The 25,219-nt window shown below is 36.5% G+C and overlaps 1 protein-coding gene across 1 annotated transcript in view; it reads left to right on the top strand.

Moving 5' to 3' along the window:
• The first annotated feature begins 869 nt into the window (after positions 1–869).
• The window catches only part of LOC149570686 (pyruvate dehydrogenase E1 component subunit alpha-3, chloroplastic-like), a 40,620-nt gene continuing 16,270 nt past the window's right edge, over positions 870–25,219 (top strand). The window contains exon 1 of the mRNA XM_089823230.1: positions 870–1,137. Within this exon, the coding sequence (XP_089679356.1) occupies positions 889–1,137 (249 nt within the window). The 5' untranslated portion in view covers positions 870–888. The remainder of the gene's footprint in view (positions 1,138–25,219) is intronic.

Below are 25,219 nucleotides of genomic sequence, written 5' to 3'. Positions count from 1 at the left end.
GTGCTATTTCCAACCCCACCCCATTTTCATTTGCTTCCTAAAAAAGTGGGGCTTCTATTATGAAGGAAAAGATTCTAATTAAACCTGTAGCCCCTCAAAAAAATTCTCATGGAACCTCCTGTACCTAAAAAATAGACCTGTAGCCCCCCTCATGGGACCCCTGCCTTAGACATTTTAATGTTGTTTAAATAGATTGGTTAAGCTCTAGGAAATGAAAACTTATTGTCCTAAACAATAGTTAGGAAAGAAACAAAAATGGTTATGTGATGTACTCTTTCACATGAATTGACATAAGATTCATGTACACATTGAAATTTTTTCAATTTTATCATCTTTATATAATTCTTACATTAATAAAAACATAACAGTAAGATTTACTTTTCAGAATTTTTCTTGAAAATTTAATAGTAATATTAAGACATAAATTTTTAGGATCGATACCTAAAGAGCATTGCTCTGAGATTTTTTTGACCCTCGTCTGAGAATTTACTCTCGTACAAACCATCAATCTTATATCTGGCTCCACTGTAGCGGAATTTGCGTGTTCGACCCCTTGCTTATAATGTAATTGTTAGGATGAGGTCGTCCATTGCCAATGTGTGCGGGCTTTCTTAGACAAGAAACGGAAAAAACCAAGCTTGCTCTCCATGGTGTAGTTAATGTCGCTCACCCACAATTTCCTATCCGCCCATCAACGCACAAGAATTTTTCCCAATTCTTTTGATTAATAAAACGCGTCACAAACTGCCTGAGCAAGTCACAAAACGTGCTTTTATGAACGCTCTCTTTCGTGTCACAAAACTAAACAGCTGAACACACCCAACCGCCCTTTCTCGGGTATATCAATTGTCAATTTGCAGCAGATAGAGAGAGGGGGAGAGAGAGATAATGACTACAATGTCGACATGTCGAATTGCAGGGCCGTCGATCTGTGTTACCAAAGCGCCCTTAGCTTTCTGTGCGAAGCCGAGCAAGGGTTGTAGATTGGCAAGAGAGAAAAATGGTTTCAAGGGTTCCAATTTGATCCATTCACAACACAGATTGACCAAAGTGGGCGCACGAAAACACATAGGGGTCTATGCTGTTGCGTCGCCTTCAGAGCTTGTTCGAGACAACATCGACGCAAAGAAAGATCTTGTAAGTATGAATTCTTCTTAAAAATGTTTTTCTCCACCATTACAGTCAGCTAAGTATCCATCTTCGGTGATATGCTTGATTTAGATTCTATGATTAATGAGGGATGATGCCATTTTCTCAATTTTACAATTGACATGTTTTTTTATGGGCACAAGTATCTTTTTCTTTTCTGCATGTCAGATTCTTGAGCGTAGAATCTTACAGTTCTCTTCAGGTTGCATACAAAATTGAACGTTTCATTTTCTTCGATTTATACTTTTTTTCTTCACTTGTCATTCGCGTTTGTTATCTATTGTTTTAAGTTCATCTTGCAAGGCTGCACCCATGATTTGATACCGTAACTTTCAATTGCGTGATTCTTGTATCTTTCAGATGTTATACGGTCTTCTGTAACCTGTTCAAGCTTATGTTTCACATATTTTTTGCATGTCACAGCTCTTTAAAAATATTTTATATTCAAAGTACACAGGGCTTGCACCCATGTCTTAGACGTTTAGACGTATTGTGATAGGATGCACTAATTTACTCAGTTTACATTTAACATGAAATTGCATACCACAGTTGGTGTCTAAACTTGCACCTTGCGTCTTTTGCTGACCTCTGCATCAGCTATCCTTGATGGTATGATTTACGTACATTTTAAATGCCACAACCAAAGGTTATTAATTTGGAAAAAATTGACTTAGGGCTTGTAACTTCCATTGAACTTCACTACGTCCAGGGATGAATGGCAGAACTCAATATCAATGCAAATTAGACATCGGAAGTTGTTTTCCTGAAATATATTTTCTATAATTGTGCTGATGTGTTTTGTAAGTTACTTTTTCACACACCTTTAGTGAGATGAGGGTGTCTTCTGTCATATAAGCTATAATTGAGAGGTATTAATTCCTGTGATATTGTAATATCAGGATTTAACTGAGTAGTTTTATAGTCAAACTCATTGACACATGTTTCATGAGTAGTGGTTCATACAAACCCATCTCTCATGAGAATGAATGGAACACTTAGCACTCATTGGATCTAGGTGATGCTCACAGAGGTGTAGCACCGGGACTTCCTAGGAGGTCACCTATCCCAGTACTACTTTAACTTGAGCATGCTTAAGTACGGAGTTTCCTCTATGGCTAATCCCACTATGCTTGCAAACCCATTTGCAAAACCTTCAGCAAGTGATGTGCTTATGAACCATTCATTAGAATGCCCCTTAAGCTCATCAATTGATAAGTAGGAGATATTTTCCACAGCAGGTCAAATTGTGATATTGCTATCAGGATTTAACTGTGTAGTTTCTGAGTCAAACTCATTGACCCATGTTTCATGAGTAGCGGTTCACATGAACACATCTAGTTCCTTTCTATCTTTCTACGGCTCGTGACAGCCTCTTAATACTTGATTTTTCAAGTTCTAGGGGGTTCCATTCAGGTTTTTAATAAACACAGAGCATAAGTTGGAATCTTCTTAAGCATGTTCTCGTACATATGTAGGTTGGGCTGAATAATGCAGCTACTGCTTAATCACACTGCACACATTTATACTCCATCAAGTTAATAAGATGGGAAAGTGAGGAGACAATGTTGGGATGGATTTTTCGAGAGGTTGTTTTTTATGGGCCAGTAGGGGCGGCTATTAAAAATGTAGGGAAAGTAAATATAGGAAATTTCAAGTGGTGAAATGATAACATTGATTTGGCATTGATCAAAATCATTATAGAACATTGATTAAGCATTGATTAGAACTGAAGCAGAAATCATACGAGACTCAGGATACAAGTTAATAACAATTCATTGCTTTAACCACCTTATTATATAACATTAGAGTTGAATTGGGATTCCAGATGAGATTCAACATACAAGTTAACAACATTTCATTGCCTTAATTGTCAACGTGCATAAATATTATATACAAAATACAACAAATGTCAAATGCTAGAAATCTTAACAACAAAATAAAAAAAAAGAAAATCTGCAGCTGCCCCTAATCAGTAATCAACTTCAGTTAACATTGCATTAAGTGTGTAGTGTTTGAGTCAAACTCATTGACCCATGTTTCATGAGTAGTGGTTCACCCATCTAATTCCTTCTATCTTTCTATAGCTCATGGCATGGTTCTTCACAGCCTCTTAATACTTGATTTTTCAAGGCCTGGGGGTTCCATTCAGTTTTCTAATAAGCACAGTGCATAAGTTCAAACCTTTTTAGTTATGGTCTCAGACTCATACATATGTAGGTTGGGCTGAATAATGTGGCAGCTGCTTAATCACACATTTATATTCCATCAAGTTAATAAGATGGGAAAGCGAGGACACTATTTTGGGATGGATTTTTCGAGAGGTTATTTTTTATGGGCCTTTAGGGACAGCTGTTAAAAAAGTAGGGAAAATAAATATAGGAAATTTCAAATATTGAAATGATAACATTGATTTGGCATTGATCAAAGTCATTATAGAACATTGATTAGAACTGAAGTGGGAATTCACATGAGACTCAGGATACACGTTAATAACAATTCATTGCTTTAATTGCCTTATCATATAACATTAGAGCTGAACTGGGATTCCAGATGAGACTCAGCATACAATTTAACAACATTTCATTGCCTTAATTGTCAACATGCATAAATATTATATACAAAATACAACAAATGTCAAGTGCCACAAATCTTAACAACAAAATAAAATTTAAGAAAATCTGCAGCTACCCCTAATCAGTAATCAGCTTCAGCTGACATTGCATTAGTTGTGTAGTATTTGAGTCAAACTCATTGACCCATGTTTCATGAGTAGTGTTTCACATGAACCCATCTCTCATGAGAATGAATGGAACATTTAGCACTCATTGGATCTAGGTGACGCTCATAGAGGTGAAGCACCGAGACTTCTTGGGAGGTCACCCATCCCAGTACTTCTCCAGCTCGAGTATGCTTAACTACGGAGTTTCCTCCATGGTTAAATCCACTCTGCTTGCAACCCCATTTGCAAAACCTTCACCAAGTGTTGTGCCTTATGAACCAGTAATTAGAAAGTCCCTTAAGCTCGTCAATTGATAAGTAGGACATATTTTCCACAGCAGGTCAAGTTGTGATACTGCTATCAGGATTTATCTGTTTAGTTTTTGAGTCAAACTCATTGATCCATGTTTCATGAGTAGTGGTTCACACGAACCTATCTAATTCCTTTCTATCTTTCTACAGCTCATGGCATGGTTCCACACAGCTTCTTAGTACTTGATTTTTCATGGTCTAGGGGGTTCCATTCAGTTTTTTAATATGCACGGTAGTTATGGTCTCATATTTAGGTTTGGCTGAATAATGCAGCTGCTGCTTAATCACACTTTTATATTCCATCAAGTTAATAAGATGGGAAAGCTAGACACAATTTTGGGATGGATTTTTCGAGAGGTTATTTTTTGTGGGCCAGTTGGGACAGCTATTAAAAAAGTAGGGAAAATAGGATATAGGAAATTTCAAGTATCAGAATGATAACATTGATTTGGGATTGATCAAAATCATTATAGAACATTGATTAGATCTGAAGCAGGAATTCATATGAGATTCAGGATACAAGTTAATAACAATTAATTGCTTTAATTGCCTTATTGTATAACATTAGAGCTGAATTGGGATTCCATAAGAGACTCAGCATACAAGTTAACAGCATTTTATTGCCTTAATTGTAAATGTGCTTAAATATTATATACAAAATACAATAAATGTCAAATACTACAAATCTTAACAACAAAATAATAAAAAATAATCTGCAGCTGCCCCTAATCAGTAATCAGCTTCAGCTAACATTGCATTAATTGGAGTCTAAGTATGAGTCATTGACACTATGAGGGATTTGCCTCATTCAATGGAGTTCCTACTAGTCCCTCATTGTGTCCTCATCAAATTTGTGTGCTGTCCTTGAGTTCAAAATCCCGATATGTGGCTAGAATACTTATGAGTTTGTTGATTATGAAGTCACAATGCACTATACACAGCCACAAACTTCTTTATTTGTGGAGAGGTCAGCCAATTTTTCTTGATTGATTGAATGAAGTTATATGTGGACCGATCCTTTCTATAGTAGAGCAATTGACAATCTTTGAAAGGAGGTGAATGGCAAGCATCTTCAACTCTAGTGGATGCTTGCCATGCCATGTCCACCATCCAATATGTCTTATATAAACTAATACAGGTTTATTAGCATTCACTTTTAGTTTTTTGAATGTTGGACCATGGAGTTTGATAAAGACACGCCACCACTTGTGAAGTAAAGCTGTCTCCTCATTGTTATCCATCTTTCCAAGGGCCTTCATGATCCCTTCTTTCACCTCTCAATTATTAGGAAGTACTTTCCTAGACTCTGGTGCACATCATTTTGGATTTAAAGTATGGATGGTTGTATAAAACTTGTGTTCATGGTATTTCATTGCTGCATGACAATGGACTTCATATGCTCTTCATATTAATCCAATTAGGATCTTTGTTATGAATGGCTTGCTTCATTTGCCCAAGTGTGTTGTTAAATGTCTTTTAAATTTTTCTGAGACTAGATGAGTACGAATCAACATATCTAAGTCCTGAAGAGAGCATGGTATGGTGATTGCAAGTGAACATTTGCAACCCCATATCTGCACAATATGTTGTCCAAAAGAAGTGCTTGTATGCACAATTAACCATATACTGATCTACATACAGTGTAGAATTGGGGACCATTTGTACAACATTGGAGTAACCTAACCTCTTCTATTGTGCCTTTCAAAATATAATTTTTTTAGTGTCCATCCTTCCTCTTTCTTGAACAATCTTTAACACTAACAACGGAAAAGCTACCTTAACATGTGATAATTATATTGATGAGTTGTTGATGTCTAATATTGATCTACCCATCCATGAATATAAAGTAGCTTGTCCTCATTCAAGTTCTTTAATGGAAGCATATTGGGCACTAAAAGCGATAAAAATTTCAATATTTGTTTGAAGTAGGGGGAACATATCACACAAAATGGGATGGTATGTGTAATATCTGACCAATACATACCTTTAAAGTATAGACATTAATTGATTAATGTAAATGTAATCCAGATTCACATTAGTCAAAACTTTAATAATTAAAAAAAAAAACTTATAACATGATTCTACAACCAATACCATTAACACAAGTCCATTTACAATATGTTGGCATAAGTTAAGTGATTAAATGCTTCAGACGTAGGTGCATACACACCTTGAAGCAAACTTTAGAACTATAAATGACAACATAAGTAAATAAGTAAGTCTCATTTACTCTTCTCATTAGTAGGTCTCAAGATAGATAAAAACATTAACACTTGCATCACTAAATTTCCATTTACATAGTTCGTATTCTGAAGTAGAAACAACAGAGCATTGGTGAGGTGATATCCATCTTGCCACGGAGCATCAAACTTCCCCATGCTACTCGTTTGGAGGATCTGGACCCATTACAAAGGATCTATCCCAATGTGGCCAACAGGCATCTGCAATATGGAATCATATCCACTGTCTGAATATTTGACAAGCTAGCATACACTTACATGTGTAAATGAATAATAGGCTCATGCATCATGTATCTAATGTGCATTTCAATTGATGACGCATATTGGAAGAGAATACAAATTAACCAATGCTACACACTTACAAATGTAAATAAATAACAATTAATGATTGTATTAACCCTGGCCGGTCATAACCTTGACAAACCTTAATATTCTTTGCTAATCAGTTGTTTGACATTTTGTCAAACAGTTTGCAAGCTAGCTCTCCAACAAGACAATTAACGGTTGCGATTTCAAGCTATGTAGTTGCCAAATGAAACAGTTTCTTAATTGCAAATAATTTTCAGAAGGAAGAGCCAACTATATGTCTAATGAAAAACCAGCTCAATGTATTTTAAATTTCAACAACTTCACTTATTTCTCAAAACCTTCAGCACTTACTACATTCGCAAATTTTAATGCTTCATCTGAAGCACAAGTATCAACACTGGAATAACAATTGGAACCTGATTTAAGCAATTGAATAACTTGACTTAGTGTTAAGAATTCCACCTTGAATCGATCAGCAACCTCTCTTCAGGCTGATCACAGCCCTTCCACATCCACGTTGGCCAATGTTTATAGAATGATAGCTGGAGATACACTTGGCAATATCAGATTTAAGACAGCTCCTCCCAAAAATGCAGACGCTGATATCCAGGCTCAGCTGCCCACCTCTAAATCCCAAACGCAGGGCTGTATCATTCACGTGCAAGCTTGAATGTGGTTCGCAGGCCAAAAAGAAATGGTGCAGGTCTATTTGGAGTGATCGCAGGCCACTATCAATGGCCAACGCTGCTTTAAATGAACAACAGCAATTATTTTTCCAGATCACAGGCCAAGAGTGGGATTTGAGCATTTAATTCCACCAAATTCTAGCTTCAGATTTATCAATTGAAATCAGAACTTCTTACAACAGATCCAATACAAATTTCAGCAAATGATGACTCCTTAGTCACAGTAGATACGGTAGGAGAGAGAAACTCATAAACCACTTAAAAATCCCAGCCACAGTAAAAACAGAAGGGAAAATAACAACTGCAATACCTCAGCTGCAGATGAAATACTGACTCTTATACTTCAGCAAGGGCACAAAAAATTAGAACTCAGAAAAACCCACAAAGGCGTCAAAAGCAAATAAAATATCCAAGCATGCTTTTCTCCATGAAATGAGCTCTCATTTATAATCTTTCGTTGGCCCAAAGTTTCTTAAAAAACTCCACTTCAGAAATTGTGGAAGTTTCCCAAAAGAACTTAACACTAGAAACTTTCCAACACACTTTTTTTGAAATATCACTTAATGTCATTATTATAATAATATAAACATTATTATAATAATGCAACTTATTAATTAATAAATAAATAAGAGCTCATGCAATTATTAACTTAATTTATTGCAGGTGACGACCAACTGCCGAAGCCACCCATTGCACAGCCAAAATAGACCTACTAAAAATAGTAAATCTACAGTTGGGACCTCCAAAACACCCTGTCAGCTCATGAGGGTCGCTATGATGAGCTAACTCCATCAACTGCATAGATCTGCCAAAAGCGGGGACATTACAATGATGCTGCAGAATGTCCCAATTACCTCACTATGATGAGGTTGGCTGAAACAATATTCAGAATATAAACCAATATTGGCATTAATTCCTGTCTTTAAAGGCAAAGAAGTTTTTTGCAAATGAAGTGTCCATCACTTCCTATGATTGCATATATAACATCCTTGTAACACTAATAGCCATTTTATTTTCTTTGATAGAATCCTTCCCATTTTGACTTGCTGCATCTATATTTTGGGTGAACAGTGACACACTAGGTTGTGTTTTCTAGACCAGTATTCTATTCTTTCTTGCCTTATTCCCCATGTACGACATAGTCACTTTTGTCTTCTTAGCTAGGACTCATTCACAACATATAATAATAAATCTTTTGTGTAGCTACCCGTACAATCCATGTTGTAGAATGATATAGCCAAACTCAATTTGCCTTAGACATTTTTTTTGACTTTGTCTGAGGATTTTACATGTTTCAAAAGGGGTATTTTAGTATTGAATCAAAATAGGCCTTCTACACAAATTTTTAGAAGAGAAGACACACATTCGTTTATTTTGTTTTAATTCACAATCACTTCAACTGTTCCACTTCAAGAAGAACCTTGAGTTGTACTTCTATGACCTCTTTATTGAATATGAACCTTCTCATCTAACTACCCTAATTGTTGTTTATTTTTTACTAAGTTGCCGGTTGGGATTCTAGTTTGTATGTGCGTTCGACATTCTCTTGAGATTTTCTTGTGCTGGGATTGGGTTCGTTCATACAAATTTTTTTTTTCCTCAAAAATTTGTATATATGTAAACATATGTTGCAACGAATAAGTTTATACACCACTATGCTAATATTAAAACAATTTCGCAACATACACCACCATATATATTCACGACTTAGTTCAAATAGCATGACAAAATTTCAAAATACACCACTATATTAATGTTTCAATTCAAAAACAATAATGTCAATATTACTAATTAGTAATCACTATCAGTCATGTGATAAAAAATGATCAAAGCGCTCATTATCATTAGGAAGTTGCAGATTAGAAGCACAATTAGTGCCACTACCATCAGTAGTCTCTACTGTAGCCTTAGGATCAGCTTCAACATCACTATGTATCTTATTATCATGTTCACCATGATCAATTTTGAGTGCATCAAAGTGGGCTTCCAACTCTGTAGACTCTGGCTCATTATCCCATTGTTTTGCCTCCCCGTTTTTGTAGGTATTCTCTTTATGAGTTGTGAGCCTCAAGTTTGAATGCACAAAGACCATGCTATCTATGTTTTTGGAGTTTAGTCGGTTGCGTTTTATTGAATGGATGAAGGAGTATGTGCTCTAATTCCTCTCAGATGATGATGAATTAGCAACTTATCAAGATTTACAAATTTGAAATTATAGAGTGAAGAGTTTTGAATATTAATGAACAAGAAATTACAAATTAGAATCTTAAGATTAAAGAACTTACCTGTGATAAATTTTTGATGGCAGCGGGCTGCAAGTGCTGGTACATTTCTCAATGGAAGTACCACCATTTATGAGCATCAACATTGTTCTTGTCTTAAAGAGCATCAAGACCACAATCATTGGTGCTTGCGAAACTCATATATTTAGAGTAGGTGCTCGGGAAGGAGTCTTTGGAGGCTGCCTTGTACCCTTGAGCAACTTCAGGATCTCTGTATGGGGCAACTCTAGTGGTACTCTCCTTGAGGACAACTTGGCTATAGAACTTGGGGCTCAATGCAAAGGCAAGTAGATGCAAAGGGGTAGTCATTTTGTTCCATCTCTCTACAATGATTACTTGTGGCTCCTTGAAGAACTTTTCATTAGGATCTTGCTCTTTCTCATTTATGATGGTTCTAATATTCTCAATCATGGAGTCAATGCCATCATATACCTCATCCAAGCAAGGCCTATCCATGTCAGTGTATCGAATCATGCTCAATATAGGCTCAATTAACTTCAGAAGGTAGTCAACACGAGCCCAACAAGAGCCTTGTAGTATCCTTGCCTTAATGACAATTGCCCTTTCACTAGTAAGTTGCTTCCATACGCTCCAATTAGCACTTGTTACCATTTTAGAGAATGCCTCTTTAACTTTGACAAGCCGTCTCAAAACAATAGTAGATTAAAAATTTAAAATCAAGTAATCTATTTGAATTTAAAAACATAAAAAGTTTACTAAACTAATGTGACTAGATTTCTAAATGTAAATTTTAAACATGTATAAATATTAAACAATTGAACTTACCTTAAAGAGCTCCAATTCAAGAACTGTCTAAATATGGCTTGCGTCATATGGTGGTTTGTGACAAACATTTGGATATCTTGTGCCTTTTAATACAATTTTTTTATCCACTCAACCTTAGTGCCAATTTTTCGCAGCATTAGGTTGAGTGAGTGCACAAAACAAGGTGTCCAAAAAATGTGTTCGTACCACTCCTCAACCCATAATCTAGTAGCCCTACAGTTCTTGGCATTGTCGATTACTACTTGAACAACATTTTGAGGGCCAACTTGCTTAATGGCTTGGATGAGAATGTTTGCAATGAAAGGACCTGACCTTCACAATGCACAGCTCTCAAGAACATTGCACTTCTTGTAGACATTGCAATAACATTCACCAAAGGACGGTTCCTCACATCTTTCCACCGTGACACCTACTTTGGTCCATGAATCCTTGATGGGCAGCATGGCAGCCTCTACACGAGCCACCTCATCATCAAGTAAAGTTGTGGGTATCTTCTCATAACTGGGGCCCTCGAACCCCTTTGGAGCCTCATTAACTGCTTTCATCATGTACTGCCAATATGGTGAGTGAACAACATTAAATGATAATCCATATGCACATCTCTCTATGGCTTGATCGACAATGTCTCTAGCTTCAATTTGAAATGATGCTTCCAATGGTCCCATTGCTTTCTTACTTACAATTTGTTGTTGAGGAGAATGTAAGAATGGACAACCCTTTACTGGTGGCTCATTGGTAATGGAAGTTGAAGACATAGATGACATTTTCCCTTTTTTTGAAGGCCTACCACTTTGCAATGGATGAGAAGCATTTACCCTCCGTGCAACTTCATCTGCTTTCTTTTATTCTTGAATGTATTTGTTCATAGTGTGGTTTGGAAGGAGGGTTTTAGGTAGCACTCCATCCACTCTTGGCTTTAGTGTACAAAATTTAATGCCTTTCTAAGGAATAAAGCACAAATGTGCTTTCACTCTATTATAAGAGCTACTCGATTCCTCTTTGTAATGGCTGCAAATCAACACATAACCTCCTCCACCTGACATTGGTTGACCCATTTCCACATATTTCCATGATGGGGAGCATTTTTTCAATTTTGAAGTGGGGGTTTCTGGTGCCAGAAACACTTTTAGCCATTCTTAGAATGATAGAATCTACAAACAATAGATAACAAAAAAATTTAATGTAGACAATAATAATATTACTAATACTAAGATGAGAACAAAACTGCAACATATACATTATATTCATATTATTATTTCTTTTTGGATTCTATGTATGAGAGTTGAGATTCCATAAAAAAACTAATAAATAATTTAATAAAACAATATAATATGGCGTTTCTTGAATCTTAATATTAAACAATATTTCATTATAGTTAGACTCCTAAATGACAGATAATTAACTTTGAAAGTGAAAGTATTGTATGCAGACTTAGTATATACATGTGTACAAAGCCTCTGCTTGTGCCCTGAATGGTCTATTGAGAATAAAAAATGATATCTGTAAGTTTGTAACTTGTCTTTTGGATGCACGATAACGTTTATGCCCCGCACAATAACCACAATAATGTTTTTTGCCCTTCTGGATTTCTAGATGCACGATAATCGTTTTGCCTTTTAGATGTAGAAGGAAAACGACACAATAATGCAAAACGACAAAAATAATGTCTAAACTCTTATGTAAAATGCAAAAGTAATGCAAAACACTTTGTCATATTAGGGTTTTAATTAAAAAATGTAAAAAAAGTAGTTGAAAAGTCAACGATGACTAAAGTCATTGGTCATTCCTTTAGGGTTCTAGATGGAGTCCACGTGTTTTGCCAACATTCACTGCAAAATTGCACTGTAGTCAACCAGAGTCCTTCCTAGCAAATGTGGAGCGGATTTGCTAGTCTGTAAGTGAATGTGCATAGAATTCGAACTGAACGTGAATTTGGACAGAACCGACTACCGATTTTGAGGTTGCAGGGACGAATATGGCAACTTAGTTTTTTTATTAAATTCAAAATGCAGCTGCAAGTGCAAATATAATTTTTTAAAAATACCCAAAACAGAACTCTTGAAGTGTTTGAAACATATAAAGAATGTAAGAAAAATGCAAAAGAATTTGTGCTAATAATTTATAAACAGTGGTTAGTAAACTTACATCACAAGATTTAGTTTTGATGTTCTCGTCTCTTCATGTCATTGTTATTATCTTCTCTTCTTACAGCTGTTTTCATTCTTTGCCATCTTATTCACAAAATATAAAGTGGCAAAATGAGTAAGGCCTTTGTTTTGTTAACTTTACCTATCTGATTTGTTCAATTTATTTCTGACAGACTGAATTAGTTCTGAATTGATGATGAGAGCATGATTTATTTCTTGTATATGATATGCTGAAGACTGGATGTAATTTATGTGTTCACTGTATCAAATATCGAGAGGATGCTAGAGGTTTATATGTGACTGAGAGTCACACACGATAGGTATGACTCATAGAGAGGAGTCATGACCTAGGAGGCGTGACTCCAAGTCGCCACATATGGTGACAAAAAACAAAAACCAATATTAAACACCGACCATCAACTGACTTAGTCGATTAGAGTCAACCACTAATGACATAGTTTAATTGGTCTCTAGTTTAATATATTAATTGCGCATATTATATATATATATTTGATTCTGAGTCTTATATATATATATAAGTAAATTATTAAATCAACATATATATCTCAATTTTATTATTATTATCCGAGTAAGCTATACATTAACACTCCCTCTTATTAGAAGGATAAACACAAAAGTAAATAGTACACCATTGGCAATATTTAAAATGACATTTCAAGGAAATCATTAATTAGAAGACTTCCATTATATGATATCATATGAGTATTAGCCTATCAGAATATCAACACATGATATTTACCAATTACTCAGAGTAATGGCCTATCAAAACATCAATAAATGATATACACCAAGTACTCAATAAGGTAATGGCCTATCAGAATATGAAGGCATGGCATTCACCAAATACCTATCATGTATCTACACGAACAACTCATAGACCATCAATTGAATGACATCTAACACTTTGTTGTTGGTTTACAAGATATGGCCTTTCATGATCTATTTCAACATGTACATAAAATTTATATCATGATTTAAGTTATTGTAAGATCGACAGCTTCCAATCACTTCTACAAATACAAGTGATAATCATTTGGAAGTTGTCACTTCCTCATGATGTATATAGGGGGCAGACCCATACATAGATGTCATCAAAAGTTTACATGAAGTCACCACAGATATTGCCATGTGGTGTTGTCATGACATCCACGATGAACCATATCAAAGAATAAGGTTTTCACCTCAAACTTATTTCTCATAGAGAAGAATGTATTACGAAGGATTTCACTTGGAACTTCTTCTTCATGAAGAAACACTAACCTTTTGACCTCCTTGTCAAGGTTACTTCTAATAAAGTGTCAAAACTCCCTCTGTGTCTAATATCAACTTTTCTGACCTCTTAGTACAAGGTTGTCTCGGATGAAGTGTTAGACTCCCTCTGAATCTGATATCATCCTTTTGACCTTTTGGTAGCAAGTCGTGTAGCATATCTTCTATCTACTCTCTCTCTTTGCCCAAGGTTGCCTCCATTGAATTGTCAAACTCCCTCTAGAAGGATACTTCATAATGCCAATCATTAAAGATATTTGCTTCAAGCGCTCGACTTTATCCAGCATGATCATTAGATGACTAATAAATTCTAGATCAAAACTTATTTGGAGCTAGTGTCATAAGATTGGATTGTGCACAATATTTGGTAGCATATGTAAAGTACCAAGCTTCTTTTCCTTCTTAGATTATTTGAGAATTGAACATCTCTCTAAAGATGGTTCTGGGAATGGAACATCGTTTATTATCCCCCCCCTCACAATGTAAAATTGCCATTGTTATATCATTGAACAATTTGCATCCCCTTAAATATGGCAAGCTTCTTTTTGTTCTTCTTTTTCTTCTTTACAAAGAATTATCCTTGGGGATCAAGGAATAAAACAAGAGCATAATAAAGCAAATAACTCTTATATTACATGCATGGATATAGTTAAGAGATTGACTACAACATGCAAAGAAAATTAGTATTCAAGAGGTAATGACAACCAATACTTATCTCAAGATGCTCATTAACATCCTTTATGATATAAGCTGCTTTAATGAAGGTGATGTCTCCTTGACAACTTAAGAGCAATCCGAAGTCACTTTCACTTTTGCATAGTGAATGAATCCAATTCTTGTGAGTGACTGATAATGTCTTCCACCTCCACTATAAGTGATAAATTTATTTAAGTAGAGTTGACCAAATGAGTAGCAATACCCATCTCTCATACTGACACTAAGAGTTGCATTTAACTCCATCGTGTCAGCCAAACGCGAATGCACCCATCTCTTATATTGGCACTAGAAACTAATGATCATCCCTCCAATGCAATATCTTGAGAGATCATTTTTAAAAAAAACGAATGATGTCACATTTCTATGTGATGATCATATTTGTCCAAAATCAAATTTTAGACCTCTTTTCAACCTGTTTGTTTAACAATTTTGGTGTTGTTCTATTGCAATGATGAAGGCACAAATCCCCTCTTAAGTATTATATCAAATATGTGGCGTGATTCATCACAGACCCTCATGGAATCTGGTGACTAAGATGAAGATTAGTGGCATAATACTGAAGTTTGCCTCAAAATTCTGCCAACCTGTGCCACCCATTAGATGCCATTCACTGAGGTATATAGTCAAACATTTCACCTGCCTTCCTTTACTATAACTATGAGTTATTTTCTTCAACAAAAATACATCTTCATCGTGCCTTGAGAGATGCCCATACCAGATGCATGGTGACGGCGAGGTTGTTCACTTGGCCTTTCATCTATGTTTTACATGCATGAGAAGGCACGAGGTTTCACACAAATTCCCAATATTAGAGCCGTTGTCTTTCAAACCGTGAAAATAACTTATCGTGACTCTACATCCATGTCACTTTGATAGTTTTTGAAGATGGGGAAAATGATGGCAGAGTATAACAGTGCACTATTTAATCACAATGACCACCAATCCAATAAAAGAGAGGCCTTTATTCCTTTAATCCTTCAAAAGTTGGAGTGCATAGTTATATGGGCATTTTGACTAACAAATTGTGTGCCTTGTCTATGCCATGCTTTGCATACGTTTTATGTCCCCATTGAGTGCTGCAGGCTGGGAGATAAAGGAAGGTTGATTAAACAGACCATGCACTTTGTGTTTGCTAGGATCTCTTTTGTGCGGGCTGGGAAGATTAAGACCTTGGTCAAAACAGCCCACATACTTTGCCTAAGATCAGATCGGTGCACAAGGATTTTACCAAACAGTTAACATGCCTTCTTTGAGATGCTGCATCTTATACTTTGTCTGCCATATGACAAACAATTCACACACAATCTTCACCAATTCTTTCTTTTGTACTTGGACTGGTTCCCATGTCATTGCCACATGCTTTAATCACTTTGGTGCATTCGAATTTGAGACCCTAGGCTTCCTGTTTTGAATATGATGGTATATCATTCATTTAACAACTCCATGATCTTTTCAATCAATTGCCAACTTTTATTTGAACTTATCATTAAGCTTTGAGAGATGTCCACACCATGAAACTTTATATTTTGAGCTGTGATATCAGCAACATATTTCCATTAACTTGATTGATGCTTAGTCTTCATACTTGCATAGATGTCGCCTTCTAGATGTCAAATGGTTCACCTGCTAGAGACATCTGCATTGGGCTCATGTAGCGGATAAGGAATGTGTATTTTGTCTTTGTCTCTTGCTTTTATATGCTCGATGAGATATTATGTCAAACTTTCTCCAGCTCCTATAGATCTCCGTAATTTCTATTGTAGCATGGCCACAAGAATAACAAACATTTAATAAGGTTAATTGGCCTTTGGATTCTTAATCTCTCATTTTGGGGCAAAGAGTTTAAGATTCATCTTCTAAATACGTGTTTTGGACTCCCAATCTTAACCTTTTTAGGTGAGAGGTTAAGGTTAATGGTACGGAATGTGTGTTTGAGAAGTTTATCTTAACTCTTATTGGCCTAGGAGGTTAAGATTTTGGATCAAAATACGTGTTTTGTACCCCGAACCTTAACCTCTTAAGGTTAATGATGCAAATGAAAAACATGTATTTTGACACATTTCATTAACCTGCGATATACTGAGACTCAAGTAGCGGAATTCAAAAATTGGAAGTGTTGGACGGAGCTTGAGACGAGTCAAAGACACAAAAACCACAAAATCATTAAAAAGGCAATAGATTGCAGGCTCTTTTAAAACTTGAATTTAGCACACTTGATTTCCTTTGGGCTCAATAAGATGAAATTTTGCCATGATTTGACTATTTGAGAACCAAGGGAAAAGTTGGCTCTATCTAGGGACAAGGACTGTGAAGGATGTAGAATGAACCCAGAGGTAGGAAAAACAATGCCTTATCAAAAGGCTATAGAGTCACCTTTAAAACAACTTTGCAAAGGACTTGAATTGACAGCAAAAATGGGACAACTGAAAGGAAAACTAGACACAATGAAATTGAAAGGCACAAGAGAGACTGACAAAAAGCACAACAAAAACTCCTAAATAGACTATGTACAAGGCAGTTATCCCTACCTCTAGTGACTCAAAGTATAATCATACAAATCCATTCACTGGCTGGGGAAAATAAATACCATGGCGAGCTAACATGTGGAAACTTTCAGATTCCTGTGGACTCAAATATAAGCTTGCTTCTTGAATTCTAATCCCGAGATTCCTTGTATGCTCCACATCTCTGGACAAAGGAATGTATTCAAACAACCAGGATTCATCAAAAAGCTCTGACTTCAAAATCAACTCTTCTTCCTGTCGCATGTCATTGATGACTTCCTTTAGAAAGAGTTGAAATATAAGGCCCTCAAGTTTCTGAATGCATATCTGATTTTTCCTCTATTCAGCAAGCTCTCTACTTGAATTTTTAGTGATTGGTCATCATGAAGTCCTGAGCTGATTTCAACACTAGACACTCTTTCTTTTCCATTGGGATGATCGTGTTTGTATTCTCTATGAAATTATTCCAATTTGGATGCACATCCTTGTCAGATTGGATCTTCCCATGATGCATTTGTTCCTCTTTTTCCATTAGATCATATTCATAAGAAGGAACAATCACCTTTTCCTTCTTGGTGTACACATCCTCTAATAAATCCATCTGATTGGGAGAATTGATCATATGTTGATATTCACGCAAAGGAAATGCTTTTAAAAGAGTGTCATCCTTTTTATCATCGCCTTTGTGCACATGATGACTTTCAACGTTATTATCCATGGTTTGTGTGCTTTGCAATGTGAAACATTCTACTAATTTAGGATCATAAATATTTTTGCTGCTCTTTCCCTCATCTTCCACAAGATCATCATGAATCTTTAGGCACTTTCAAGTTACATTGATACCATTTTCAACATTGTTTGCCATAACTTCAAGCTCCCTTCCATTAATATCAAATTCTCTATCTGAAAGACCTTCTGGTGGTTAAGACAAGAAGAGATTAAACCTTGTATTGGATTGCCTTCATATAATTTGTGACATGAAGCAACATGTGGAGCTATAGCCATTGAATCTTTTCTTTGAATACATACTTGAGAAGCATCAATAGAAATGCCTTTGTCTAAAAACAAAGGATTAAAGTAAACACTTTCTCCATAGAGGAAATTACCATCCAAAGCTTTTGAGCACAAACTTGGGTTAAAAACATCATAAGAGTTTCCTTCACCAGATTCCTCCATGAGATCCCCTGCTAACTCGTTACTTCTTTTATCATGGTTATTCTTCTCATAGAAGCTCTTTGACATAGGATTTCTTATTTGATGATAATGCTCAAAAAGAGGATTTCTTTGACCTTTAAATGATCCATAGGATTTTAATTGCACTTCCATTGGATTAGAGGAACTTGTTGTCATATCCATATAGTATTCGTTTTCAATATGTTCAATGATATCTATGTCCTTTTGAATCATTGATTCTTCTCCAAGACATCTTTCATGAAATGTGAAAGGTTGATATTCTTGTAGCACGCATGATAAAGAATGAAGGCTAGAGGATTCATCTTCTTCTCCTTGAAGCTGAGTTTTAGCTTTTTCTTCAATCGATCGTTTAATCACGAGCTCATCAATGTCATCAAATGTAAAGGTCTCTATTTCCACAGGGAAAGTAGATATTTGTAGAGGTTCATTGGTGCTTTTATCTATGCCATCAAATGTAATATCTGCAAAACCAATGTTAGAATTTATACAATAATAAAATATATTTCACTATTCTACCCTATATCTTAACCTAACCTTAAAGACATCTCCACATCAGGATCAATAACCCTCTTGAGGATGCTTAGATCCTCGGTTACTTCTCCATCTTCTATGAAGTGCTCCCTTTAAGGTCCTTCCTAGAAGAGACTTTCTTTATATAGGGCCCTTGACACATATGCATATGTTAAAATCTACAGAATATTCCGGCCTGATAATTCAAATCGGTGAAAGTTTACTGTTGCTTTGTTGATTTTCGCAAGGCTTTTGATTCTATTCCTCAGGTGGCTCTTTTTGACAGGCTTCGGGCAATTGGGATTTCTGAGATGTTACTTATGGCTATTATGAGATTATATGAGACTATGGTTGGTAGATTCAAGACCCCGGAGGGATTCTCAATTCCGATCCATAGTACCATTGGGGTCAAACAGGGCTGTCATCTCTCCCCTACTTTGTTTGGTTTATATATTGATGAGCTTGAGGACTTCCTTTTGAAGTCTTCGCTCCCAGCTGACGGTTGTTACTTACACCGGGTTTTGATCTCCGTTCTTCTTTTCACGGATGATGTGGTTCTTCTTGCTTCTTCTCCAAAGAGTATAGAGAGGCTTCTTGATGGTTTGGCTTCCTTTTGTGATCAGTGACAGCCCAGGTTAACCTGGGTAAGACTCGGGTTATGATCTTTAATTGCTTGAAGACTTCTCATCTTCACTTCTTTTTTCAGGGACAGGAGATTGAGATCACTTCCTCATATATGTATTTGGAGGTGAAGTTTTTAGGACTTCGCTTCAATATGAGACCGGCGATTCAATCCAGTGTTAGTAGGGGTATGGGTTCTCTTGCTATGTTTGAGAAATAGTATTTCAGACACCACTTTCAAGATACCTCATCCAAGTTATCCCTCTTGGACTCCCTTGTTCAGCCGATGGTTCTTTATGGCTCTGTGGTTTGGGGTCCGTCTCTCCTTAGTTCTGACTGGGCCTTGATCGAGTGGGTTCAAACTTTGCTCTTACGGCGCATCATTAGATGCCACAAGTTCACTCCTCATAGTATCATTCTTGCTGAGTTCGGTGCTCATCCTTTTAGTCTTGCTACCATATTTGATCTGATTTGGCTCATTCATCGTCTGCGTTGCTTTGCGGATTCGGCTAGTGAATGTGATAGATACTCCTACTTGACATATTGCTCTTATGCTGCTACTGCAAGTTCTGATACTTGTTCTCATGCTTGTTGCTGGTATGCACAAGCTTCTTCTCTGCTGAGATTGATTGGGATAGATATTGACCATCTTCCTCCTTATCAGTTCTTGTTGAATGCCCCTGCTCATCTTCTCTCCTCACGACAGGAGTAAAATGAGCATGTCAGACTTGATATTTACAGACGATTCATTATCACTACTTGGCTTAACCCGCCTGGTGGGTTGCGTTCGAGGACGACAATCTATGAAGAGCACTTTTTGGATATTTGTGATGGGATTATTGTTCGTCCTAGTTACCTATCTCGACAATGGTCTCATGCCCTGCATATCTCCCTGGGGTCCTTCAAAGTTGGTTCTCACCATCTTCGGGCTCAAACAAACCATCATATTGACAGTGGAGAGTGGATCTGTAAGCTATGTACTTTAGTTGAGGTCGAGAGAGAGACTCACTTTATCTTCTGTTGCCCTATCTATTATGAGATCAGAGGGAGATTTTATTGTCTATTCCGAGATTGTTTTTCTCTTTCTGACTTTTTCAGTTATTGTGACCAGTGGTGTCTTGCACTCTATATTCAGGAGGCCACTCTGCTCTGTGATAGCACTTTACAGTCACTTCTTCCTCACCGGCATACTTTGACTCAGCTCATTACTGCTTTTCACACCCTTATCTCCTTTGCATGGTGTGAAAAGGCCATCTAGTTCTTCCAGTTCTTTTGGTCATTCCAGGTCTGTTAGACCCCGTATCGGGTTCTTACATCAGCAACACTCCTCTACGAGCTCGCAGAGACATATTAGAGCTCCTAGCCACTCACAGTCGTATCCTTCTGTGACTGATTTCTTTTCGCCAAGAAAGGACTCCTAGTCTTTGTCTTGGCCTCTCTCTCTGCGTCTCGTTCTGTCTCTTTTCTTCTTCTTTGCTTTTGTTGTATGCTTTTCTCGGACACCGTTTGGTGCTCCTGCTGTTTTCAGCTTTCTGGTTGTAACCTTCGAGTCCCATAGACCTATTGGTGGTCTTTCGTTGGAAATTAATATTATTATCTTATCTTATCTTGGTGCAAGAAAATAAAATGAGAAATGTGTTTAGGTTCTTTTTCTAAAATTTGGATTGTCGTAGCATAAAACTGTTGATTCTTTTTGTTTTGAATGTTTTCACGGTATTGTGCCAATGTTTATGAATCATGAATCAGCATGGTAATAATGATTATCTTCAAGTGTAGTTCTTGGTTATCTTCATTATCAATTTATGTTAATTCAAGAAAGCTGTGAAGTCGTTTGGTGCATTCGTCGTTAGTAGCTTTCTCTTTTTAATCTTCAAGTTTGAATACATCATTATTTGAAAATCAAAAATTACATCTTACGAGGGAGCTGCCCCTCTAAACGCAAGGGAAGGCCGTATACCAAGGGCCTATTCAACTATTGGAGAAATTGTTTTGCCACACATTCCATAGGGCCAAATCATGTACCTTTGGATTCTTAACCTCTCATTTTTGGGTAAAGAGGTTAAGATTCATCTTCTAAATAGTAATTTCTATTGTAGCATGGCTGCAAGAATAAGAAACATTTAATAAGGTTAATTGACCTTTGGATTCTTAACCTCTCATTTTGGGGCAAAGAGGTTAAGATTCATCTTCTAAATACGTGTTTTGGACTTCCAATCTTAACCTTTTTAGGTGAGAGGTTAAGGTTAATGGTATGGAACGTGTGTTTGAGAAGTTTATCTTAACACTTTTTGGCCTAAGAGGTTAATATTTTAGATCAAAACACGTGTTTTGTACCGCGAACCTTAACCTCTTGAAGGTTAAGGTTAATGATGCAGATGAAAAACATGTATTTTGACAGATTTCATTAATCTGTGATATATTGAGACTCGGGTAGTGGAATTCGAAAATTCGAAGTGTTGGATGGAGCTTGAGACGAGTCGGAGACACATAAACCACAAAATCATTAAAAAGGCAATAGATTGCAGGCTCTTTTAAAACTTGAATTTAGCGCACTTAATTTCCGTTGGGCTCAATAAGATGAAATTTTGCCATGATCTGTTAGAGAACCAAGGCAACAAGTATTATAAATGAAAGTATCACGAGAAACTGGGTCTCATATCATCTAAAAACTCCTTTGCATTTTCAAGATTCCCTTCTCTGCACAAAGCCTTGATCTTCATGTTGAACATATTGACTTTTATGGATTTTTTTTTCTGTTGAACTTCTGTGTCAACCTTCCGAATAGACTATCGTAGGTAATAATGGATGCGGAGAATTGAGAATTCCTGTTCTTGTAAAACACATAATTTCTTCCAAATTTTGGCTCATCCCTTTGTAGGATTATTTGCCATGAAACTAACACAAACTGGTTTGGTGTTGAAGTTGCTGATGACAATAGATTCATTGCTCGATACTTGAGTATAGAAAATACATCCATTCACATATGTCCAAACTTTCAGATCCTGCTGGATGGATTGCACCCAGTAAAGAGGCACCCCTAGATAAAGTGCTCATGGGAGAGGTTTAGCATGAAGGTCCTAGAATCGAAGTTGCAGAAAGGGTGAAATTGACTAAACATCTTTTCTTACTACTTTGCCTCCAATATAATTTGATTTTCCATGACGGGGAGTTTTATCGGCATCATGGTTCTATGCAGACACGAGCTTTCTTCCAAATTTTGTTGAATCCACACACAAATCCTTTGTCTGGAGCAGAATGATGATCTTCCTTGCAAGCACAGAACCCATCCAAAGTGCATCCATGAACAACATTCACTTTTAAAAACTTTTCCAGATTCACCATTTGTTTGGCGGCTTTTTTTAACGTATAAACCTGATTCTTACCCCAGGGTGGCACTCCTCCATGCTTGTGCAAAAGAATCTGTTCAATCTCATTCATTACATGCTCATTCCACCATGGTTTCCTGATGGAAGTAAATAAACTCGAACACCACATTATCTTCCTTGTGGGACAAGTAATCCACAGACTTCTTAAACTAATGAAGTTGTATTCCCAGAGATGAATCAATTCTGTAAAATGCAATTGGATCATTGCCACGAAGCTGCTTCAAAACTTTGATGGCTTCCACTATTATCCACAGAGGAAGTTTTACGGAAGTGTGATACAAAAAATGATCCCTTCTCTTGTGTGCCCCAAGAGTGTATAGTATCATTGCTTTTCAACTCCTTTCCTTCCCAAGGACACAGGACCTGCGCTCCACTGTGATAATTGATCTGTCAACTGAAAAACTTTGCATTAGGAAACCCAGTAAAAGATACGCCATCATTCAGATATCTGCTTACTGTTTTCAGGCCTTTCTTGATCTGCGTTTTCACCAATTTGCAGTAATTACTTGCATTTATCTTTGCTTGTTGAGTTCCTCAGTTAATCTGTTATGCATATTGATATGTACCATTGTCGGTCGAAAGGAAAACTTGGACCACTTTCCATTTCCCTTTACGTCAATGGAATCTCTGTTGTGGAAGAAGTACATTGCTCAAGGGACTAAGGTAATTAGGCTATCATAAATTGAATTCGATCTACTTGGTGAATATGGGTCGTCACTGCTTCTCCAGAGCAATGGATTCATTACTTATCAGTCATGGTAGTTTTATATTACTTTCTTCTTGACTGAGCTATATGGGACATTCATCCCTAGGAGAGTTTTGGGGATGTCTCTGCATCCCTTGTTTGAAATGTCATGTTTTAAAAGAAACACCTAGAAACATTAAAGGATGTATAGACACTCCCTCTTGAGGATGACTAGCTGTCTCTTGATGGTTCTGGGCACTGTGTTAAAAAATTGACATTTTTGGGACACTGATTTTTAAGCACACTGGGGATGGCTGGGAAATGTTTCAAACCTGTGCATGGAACCCTGAAATGTTTGCAGCAGGGGGTGGAGTTTGAATATGTTGGTAACATCGTAGGGTACACAACAGATATGTCATATGGCTGCACATTTTGTCTTCCCTCCTTTTCATCATTGTCTTCTACATTATACCTTCAAATTTTGCTACATATACATTTATCACATTTTGGTAATTAATTAAAACAAGGCAAATAATATGAATCCACTGGCCTCAAAAATATCTCCTGTAAAATTTGGGCACTGCCTGCTAAAAGAAACTAAGTGGTTGCTTGGGACTCTGCTGTTATACTCTTCCCATTCAGTTGACAGTTGAACCCAGGATTTTATGCATTGATTCAGATGGTACCATTGTTAAGTTCCTAATCTGTTAAATCACCCAGGCATTTCATCCTGTTCATACTGTCCATTTTGCAATTTTATTAAGGACTTGTAACTTGTCTTATTGATTGAGGTATGTTGCATTCAAGCTTGGATGGGGAATTGATCGAGTTTATTAGTGGATGTATCTTTTAGATTCAGAATCACTAAGAACATGCGATTGATTTACCACTTGCACTCATCCCAATTGGAAAAGCGGACTTGGTTGATTCAATCCTGTCACATGAATCATGAAACTGACAACGAGAATAACTGATCAAGTCAGTCTGCTAGCTAGGAATATGACATGGTCACAAGTGTGTATCACTCAATTGAATGAAGAGAACATTCAATTGAGGATGGGCCTTGTTAGAAAGTAAAGTCCACCAAGATAACTTGGGGGGGGGGGGGGGGGGGGGGTGTGGGGGGTGAATCAGTTATATATTTAAAACAACTCTCAATATCTTTATTGATTTTGAAATATGTAATCAATAGTGTTAAATATATAGCATCAGGAGAAGTGTTTTAATATATGACTCTCTTATACTCTCTCTCTCTCTCACACACACACACACAAACACACACATATATGATTAAGTCTATGTTAGAGAAGCCATTCATATTTGTTATATCATGTTTAGATATATATGTTTATTTACTAATATATATATATATATATATATATGTATGTATGTATGTATAAAATTACACAAAAAGTGTAATATCATAAGCAAAAGATAATCGACACTAAGAATCGGTTAGTCTGTAATATGTTCAAGCTTTTCGAAATCCGCGGATGATCAAGGACACCAATCAAAGTGGCAGTGATCTAAGTATTCATTGGGCAGTGATATAAGTATTCATCTGTGGTCAACACTACTTCAGGTTATTATATCGATTCATTATAAGAGTCTATACTCACTCGGTCTGATAATTATATCAGACGTTTATATAATATATTCAATCTGACATTATTTATTGACTAT

This window comes from Cupressus sempervirens, chromosome 3, assembly GCF_028749045.1.
Source record: "Cupressus sempervirens isolate cs-2001-9-10 chromosome 3, ASM2874904v1, whole genome shotgun sequence".
NCBI classification, from domain to species: domain Eukaryota; kingdom Viridiplantae; phylum Streptophyta; class Pinopsida; order Cupressales; family Cupressaceae; genus Cupressus; species Cupressus sempervirens.
Note: the sequence above shows the minus strand (reverse complement) of the source record. Positions and strands in the feature narration are given on the sequence as shown.